The sequence below is a fragment of the Arachis duranensis genome, chromosome 4, assembly GCF_000817695.3.
Source record: "Arachis duranensis cultivar V14167 chromosome 4, aradu.V14167.gnm2.J7QH, whole genome shotgun sequence".
Taxonomy (NCBI): domain Eukaryota; kingdom Viridiplantae; phylum Streptophyta; class Magnoliopsida; order Fabales; family Fabaceae; genus Arachis; species Arachis duranensis.
In genome coordinates this window covers 7,688,648-7,695,869 of record NC_029775.3, presented here as the reverse complement: position 1 = coordinate 7,695,869, position 7,222 = coordinate 7,688,648, and the positions used below count along the sequence as shown (strand labels likewise).

General features: G+C 33.8%; 1 protein-coding gene across 1 annotated transcript; it reads left to right on the top strand.

The window, feature by feature from the left end:
- Positions 1 to 3,422: 3,422 nt before the first annotated feature.
- On the top strand, positions 3,423 to 4,493 carry LOC107483104 (uncharacterized). The gene is made up of 3 exons (XM_016103717.2): positions 3,423 to 3,823; positions 4,299 to 4,332; positions 4,449 to 4,493. Exons 1-3 carry the CDS (start codon positions 3,423 to 3,425, stop codon positions 4,491 to 4,493), a joined length of 480 nt encoding a protein of 159 aa, XP_015959203.2.
- Positions 4,494 to 7,222: the final 2,729 nt, after the last annotated feature.

Genomic DNA, 7,222 nt, shown 5'->3' with positions numbered 1-7,222 from the left:
ATACCCTTTGCAGTGAGCAAAGTAAGTCAGTTTATGCATTCTCCTTTGCTTTCTCACTAGAAGACGGTAAAGAGAATCCTTAGGTACCTACATGGCACTAAAGAGGATGGATTATTGCTAATCCTAGCATTGATTACAGGCTCTATGGATTTGTAGATGCGGATTGGGCAGCGGAATTGGAGGACAGGCGTTCTGTCTCTGGTTATTGTGTATTCCTCAGGCCAAACTTGATTACTTGGTGTTACAAGAAACAAACTACCATAAGTAGGAGCTCCACTGAGGCAGAATTTCGAAGCTTAGCTGCCTATGAAGAAGAGTTGGTGTGGCTCACGAATCTGCTGACTGAATTGAAGATACCGATGAAGACGATTCCTACAATTTTTTGTGACAATCTCAATACAGTTCTTCTTACTGCAAACCATGTTCAGCACAATCAAACTAAACACTTTCAACTTGATGTTCAAATAATTATAAAAAAGTTTAAGGCAAATTCTCTGCATGTAGTACACATCCCGAGACATGAACAGGTCACTGATATATTAACCAAACCACTTTCAGTAACTGCCTTTCAGAGATTGAAGGAAAAACTTCGAGTGATTGAGAGACCTCACTCGAGTTTGAGGGGGCTGTTGAGGCAAGTAAAGAAGCACAAGATTAGGGACTGATCAAGAAAGGCCAAGAAATTGTTAAAAGATGATAACTAGTTGTATTATGTGTATTGCTATTATGAAAGGACTTTAACCACTCTATATAAGTCTTTTAGGCGTGGAACGTAATAAAGGTGTATCAAACTTACTTTTAATGATTCATTGAAAGGCATTTTTTTCAATTCAATTTACAGTATATTGCTTCCTCTATATCACATGCTTTGCAACTTTTTTCTTTCTTTACTCTTTTTAAGAGGCACGTAGTTCGAGTTTGGGACCATGATGAATTGCTGGTCCGCTGGATCCGCCTATGACGTCACAGGGGTCGACGGAACAATCGGAGTAGAGGGCGATGACTGGACAGTCCCTTGAGATGCAGTGGAAGCCCTCTCTACCACGACCATGAGACCTACTCGATCTACCTCTGCTACCTGTCGTCATTTCTGCAAAACGAATATATTACTAACACTAATTAAGATATACATACATATATATATATATACTACACGAATCATTCAACATTTAGATTATATAACCTCTCCTAAAATTGGACATACATCCGCCTTTACGGTTCCCACAATTTCAACCAATCTCAAACCACAGTATCAGTCAAAACACAATTAAATTCACCAACTCTAAACATATTAATACGATACAAAAGACAACAACAATTTGTGATGAATTTGTGCAAGAGTAAAGTTTTAAACTGTACCAATTAAAAACTTTCATTAAATCTTTTCGTTGCTAAGCAAATCAAATAAGTTAACTCACCAAGCAACTTCACAATTAACACAATCATAAAACTCATTTGTCCTTAAAAAATTGATTATTAAGGCAATATACAAGGGTTCAAATTCTAATCCACCCACCAAGAGACTTCTATCATTGTTATTAATTAACTCAAATGCACAGATTTACTAAATTTTAAAGCATTCTAACTTTGTAAAACAAACAAATCCTAAATCATATAATTTATTTTAATTTATTCATCATCAAACTAATTTTTTTAATTTTTCTAACCAATTCTAAATTATCATCTAATTGAAGCAGCATGCAGCTTGAAAAGGAAATTAAATCACCAAAAAATAGTTTTCAAGTAAAAGATTAAGAACAAATTAACAATAATAAAGAAAATATATAATGAAAATTTCACTAAAAAATTTGAATAATCAACACAAATCTAACATAATCAACACAAATTCTATTTTATAATAGTTAATAACAAATAAAAATAAATAATAAATTAGCATATGATAACCAAAACGCAAATCCTAAATTAACTTAATCCTAAATTAGCATTTAATAATCAAATCCTAAATCCTAAATTAACATATAACTAAACCCTAAATTAACATGTAACTAAATCATAAAGTATAATCTAAACAAGAGGGAGATACATGGAACCTGAGGGGGGACGGCGACGGAGGGAGATGCAGTGGCGGTGCTGGACAGCGATGGCGGCGGTGCAATAACGGCGGCAAAGGAACTGAGACAGCAGCGAGGAGTGGAAACGGCTAGAGAGAGAAAGGGAGAAGAGTGGTTAGAGAGAGAGAAAGGATATTTGAAATAAATGGGAGAGGGTTCGCACTCTCAATTTTAAGGCTCATTACCATCGGATTTACCGTTGGATAAATCCGACAATAACTCATAGCGTGTCACCAAAATGCAACATTTCACTAAAATGGCTTACTATCGGATTTATCAAACGGTAAAATCCACGCTAAAGTTTACGTCTTTTTCCTCCAAGTATTACCCACGAATTTACCGTCGAATAAGTAAATCCGCCGGTAACGATTTGACGTAACGAATTTTATATTAAAATTCTCTATAAATTTGTCAGTAAAACCGACAGTAATACAAGACGTTAAATTTGACGATAAATTTGATAGTACTCAACGTTTTCATTGCAGTGATTACTCTCACTTTCACTCAAAAAAAAAAACATAAAGACCACAATAGAAGAAACTTTCATCTGCAAAACATTAAAAATTTTAAATAAAAGTCCGAATTTATTCAACCTAAGCTTAATTAATATTTATACATTGTATGAATTTACAGAAATTTATCATCATGGACTGATATAAGCTTAATTAATACTTATACATTGTATGAATTTATTATTCTTCTTGGATCAAGTTGAGATCCCTAAATCGTATAACCAACAATAACCAACAATAATTGGTTTACTTTAATTTGTCATCGAAAGTTCTTAGAAAGTAATATATAAAACATTAAAATTATTTATTTTGATGGGTTATAACTAACACAATGTTTGGTTAAAGAGACATGGATACTAAGACATAAATATGATAGTATATGTCTATTATTTATTTATTGAGATATAGATTTTTGATGGACACAATATATAGTACACAGATACACACAAAATATATCACTACTAGAAAATTAGTTATTACAGACGGATATTTCCGACGGATTTTATCCCACGGAAAGACAGACGAAATTTCAGAAGAATTTTTTGTTGGAAAACAAAAAAAAATAAATTAGCATAAATTACAGATGGAAAATAGAATCCGTCGATAATTCTGTCGGTAAAATTTTTTTTTTGTGAAAAAAATTACAGATGAAAAATCCGTCTGTAATTAAATGGACAAAAATGCTACATTTTATTAAATTATTACAGACGAAAAATTCCGTCTGTAACCTAACTTCATCTGCACCCTATCGAAATCTCTTCTTTTTCTTCCTTCCTTCTCTCTTTCTCTCTCTTCTTTCACACCCTAAAACCCTAACTAACCACAATTTCTCTCAAAAATGGTGTTTCACCATCGCAGAAAACTCATGCCAAAAATCTGCGAGTCCCTCTGCCATGTGGAGCAGAATTCTTCTTCAAATTGTGATTATTGCCTCAAAATCTACATCACCAATCCCCAATACTACTATTATTCCCAACCACCGCCACCGATTCCTCCTCTCCCCTTAGACGATACATCAGACCATGGAAAAAGCCACGCGCTCTCGCCCTACTTGGTCCCTGCTCTCTCCGTTATCGGAGTTGCTTTCTTCATTGTTATTTGCTGTGCAATCTTCGCGAGGATCTTCAGAAGGAGGAGAAGATCCTTATCGCCACCGTTGAGTCTTCGAACACAGGATAATACGCATGATGATTTCTTCGTTGATGAGGAGCACGGTCCTGTGGTGGACCACCCGATCTGGTACATCCGTACACCCTATCGAGCTCTGTTAGCTGCAATTCTTCTATTCCATATGTCTTACTAATGAATCACCTGCAATTTTTCTATTGGTGATAAAGCCATCAGAAGAAAGGCAAATTTTATTACTGATGATAAAGCTAACCAAGGCAAGCTTGTCTCTACTTAAATCCTCCTGCATGTATACGATAGAATAATATTTGGTTTGGATAGTAACCAATTTTCAAATAAGTCCATATAGTTAAAAAATTTGTAATCGTGTGGTTTTTTTTGTTGTGTGTGGAGGAAGGCATTCTTCTCTTCATTTAGGCTTTGGCTTTTAGAGTTTTAGAGTTTTGTTGTATTTTCATTCTTCTCTTCATTACATGTTCCTTTTAACATTGATTCTTTTTCTTTCTTTCTCGTTTTATAGTTAACTTACTTGCCTATTTATGTTCTCATTTTATGTTTTACCTCGCTATTGATATTTGTTGATTAGGTTCTTGAGTGTTTTGAACTTCAACCCGATAACAGTGTGTTTCTAGAGCTAATTCCTATATTCTCCAAGGTTATTGTTCTAAGTTTTTCTTATTTCAATATCTGATATTGATTAGACAAGTTTTAATACTCTGGTTTTTTTTTTTTGCAGTCTCATGCTTCACAGATTCTTGGATTTAAGTTTCAATATTATTAGCACATGGAAGTCAGCTGCCCTGTTCCCTTTGGGCTCTACAAGCTCACAACATTACTAGTGAAACAAGATTTTTTTGATATTGATATTGCTGATGATGATATTGTCTTGTGGTATAATTTTAATTTATCTATCTACTGGGTCCCACACTTGTCACAGTTTTTTGATGGATATGAATATCATGAGACATCATTTGAGCAGACTTACCATTTTACTCACAGCCACTTTGGCCTGTCTATACCTTCATTTGGAAAGTAAATGTTCTCATTACAATACTCAAAGGTACGTTATTTCATACCTTGTTAGTTATTTGCAACATATATAAACATGCACATAATGTATGACTGATTTTTTACTCCCGGAAAGGTTGATTTTTCGGATTGGTATCATGGAAAAAGCTATTGCTTGTGAATGGTTCCTTGAAATCATTTCTCTAACAAAACTCGCTCTTATTTTCATGTTTCTTTTATATTTGATTTTGTCCTTGTATTCCTACTTAAATGACTGGTTTCTACAAGTGGCCCTACTACCGACTAATGATGCCAAGTGTAAGAAAAGAACTTCCCACTCTTCATCAAATATTGTTTGTTACATTTCTCTTCTTCTAAGTTGGAACATATATAGTGGCTCTTGCTTTTTAATTGCATAGGTGGGAGGTCAAGCTGGAAGATTTAGCAATGGCCTTAGGCCTTGTTGAAAATATTTGCATGATGTTTCTATTTTTTCTAGTATTAAGAGTGTCTTCGCTTTTGCAGTTCATTGGCCTAACTTTAGAGGGAAGTATCAAGTACCACATCTAGCTAGGACCACCGCAATGGTCCTCTTCACAGCCCATGGACTTTGCTACATTATCTTTTGGGACAACACTAATCAAATCTAAGAGGTAAATTCAATAAGCAATTTGTTCAATGCAAAGTCCTTGTTCAATGCAAAGTCCTTTTTCAATCATAAACTATATAGGCTAACATTGCAAGAGCTTTCATTGTAGATGCTCATGTGGAATAAAGTTGGCGTCTCAAATGTGGCAGGAGAAGTAGCTTTGCTAGCAGGATTAGCCATGTGGGCCACTAACTTACCTTTGATAAGGCAAAAACTTTATGAACTTTTTTTCTACACTCATCAACTATACATAGTTTTTGTAGTCTTTTATGTACTACATGTAGGATTTTCTTCTTTCTGTGTGTTTCTTACAAGCTTTTACTTATTCTTGATCGATCGCTACCTCAGGTTCCTACAGTCCCAGCAAAAAGTTTAGCTGGTTTCTGCTCGCATCTTATCTTGTGAAACTATTGAACTGAATTTCTCCAAGAATTCAGGTGAATGACAAGTTCTATATCTGAATTTGTCTCCATTTCAAGCAACATAGTATTTATTTCAATTTTCTCTCATGTTGCTACGATAGGATTGTGCTATACTCCTACAAGTGTGCTAATCTTGTGTTATTGATCTGATCTAATTTCGTTTGGTTATATTTGAATAAAAAGGTATTAAATAATTTGAGTGTAATTTAGTGTTAAAAGCATGTACCTTTTAAAAGCATGATCTAATTTAGTGTTAAATATGTTCTTTAGCAGTGATACTAATTTGAGTGTAAAAAGGTATTTTTGTTTTCTATCTTAGACTCATATGGCATCTACCTCTGACTCTCTGTGCTGAACTCTTTTTCTTGGGCCATGTACAGAATTCAATGCATGATTAGGTATTACTGGTGTGAATTGTGGATGCATGTGGCTGTATTAATTAAGAAGAACTATTGCTGTGATTATGTCATATTCATTTTTTATTTGTAATTTATAGGTCTACTTTGCTCGTACTAGGAATGGCATTAATGTTGCTGTGAAAGTTCAACGTCCTAATTTGCACCATGTGGTGGTGCGAGATGTCTATATTCTTCGCCTTGGGGTTTGTATTGGCTATTGTTGACCTTGGTTCTTCACCATTATTGTTCCATCCAACATTAAATGTTAATCTAATGTGTATATTAACAAGTTCAGTTAGGGCTGCTACAAAAGATTGCCAAGAGAAAGAGTGACCCTCGCCTATATGCTGATGAGCTTGGGAAAGGTTTTGTTGGTGAATTGGATTACACTTTAGAGGCTGCAAATGCTTCAAAATTTCTGGTAATGAATGACATTCATATTAATTGGATTAAGTTTACATAATGAGGAGATCTATAAAGTGGATATTTAGAGCATTAATGAAAACTTTCATTAGTGTTTTGCTCTTTTGGCTGACTTGTTATAATACGTGCTTCAAATGTTCGTGATATGAAGAGTTTAAGTATTATTTAGTAGTTATTAGTTTATATTTTTAAATATTAGAATGTTCAATTGAATTTTATGTATTTTGATTTTGTTTATTAGTTATTAGATTGGACTTTATGTTAGTAGGCTTAGGGTTTTCTTTATTTTGACCTAATAAGAGGGTATAAATACCTTCTAAAAACAAGTTATTGCTACTTGAACAAAGTATGTCAGGAATTGCGTATTAAATAATAGGCATTTGGGAATGTATTATACCAGGGGAAATATAAATAAATAAAGAAAGAAAAAAGAGGCTAGCTAGTATAATACTAGTATGCTTTTCATATAAATGCTGAAGTTAGATTCAACTTTTCACTTCAAAGTTGAAAAAAAAATAAACTAATGGAGTTGATGACTCAAGTCTCTGATTTTTACTTAGTATATAGAAATTAAGGGATTCAGATTAGTAGATAGAGAAATAAACAAAGC

What these genes read in the sequence shown, in the direction of transcription:
- LOC107483104 (XM_016103717.2), top strand. Translation starts at nt 3,423, where the DNA reads ATGGTGTTTCACCATCGCAGAAAACTCATGCCAAAAATCTGCGAGTCC. An exon ending in GTGGTGGACCACCCGATCTG is followed by an intron (nt 3,824 to 4,298) that starts GTACATCCGTAC and finishes TTTGTTGATTAG; the next exon opens with GTTCTTGAGTGTTTTGAACT. An exon ending in TGAACTTCAACCCGATAACA is followed by an intron (nt 4,333 to 4,448) that starts GTGTGTTTCTAG and finishes TTTTTTTTGCAG; the next exon opens with TCTCATGCTTCACAGATTCT.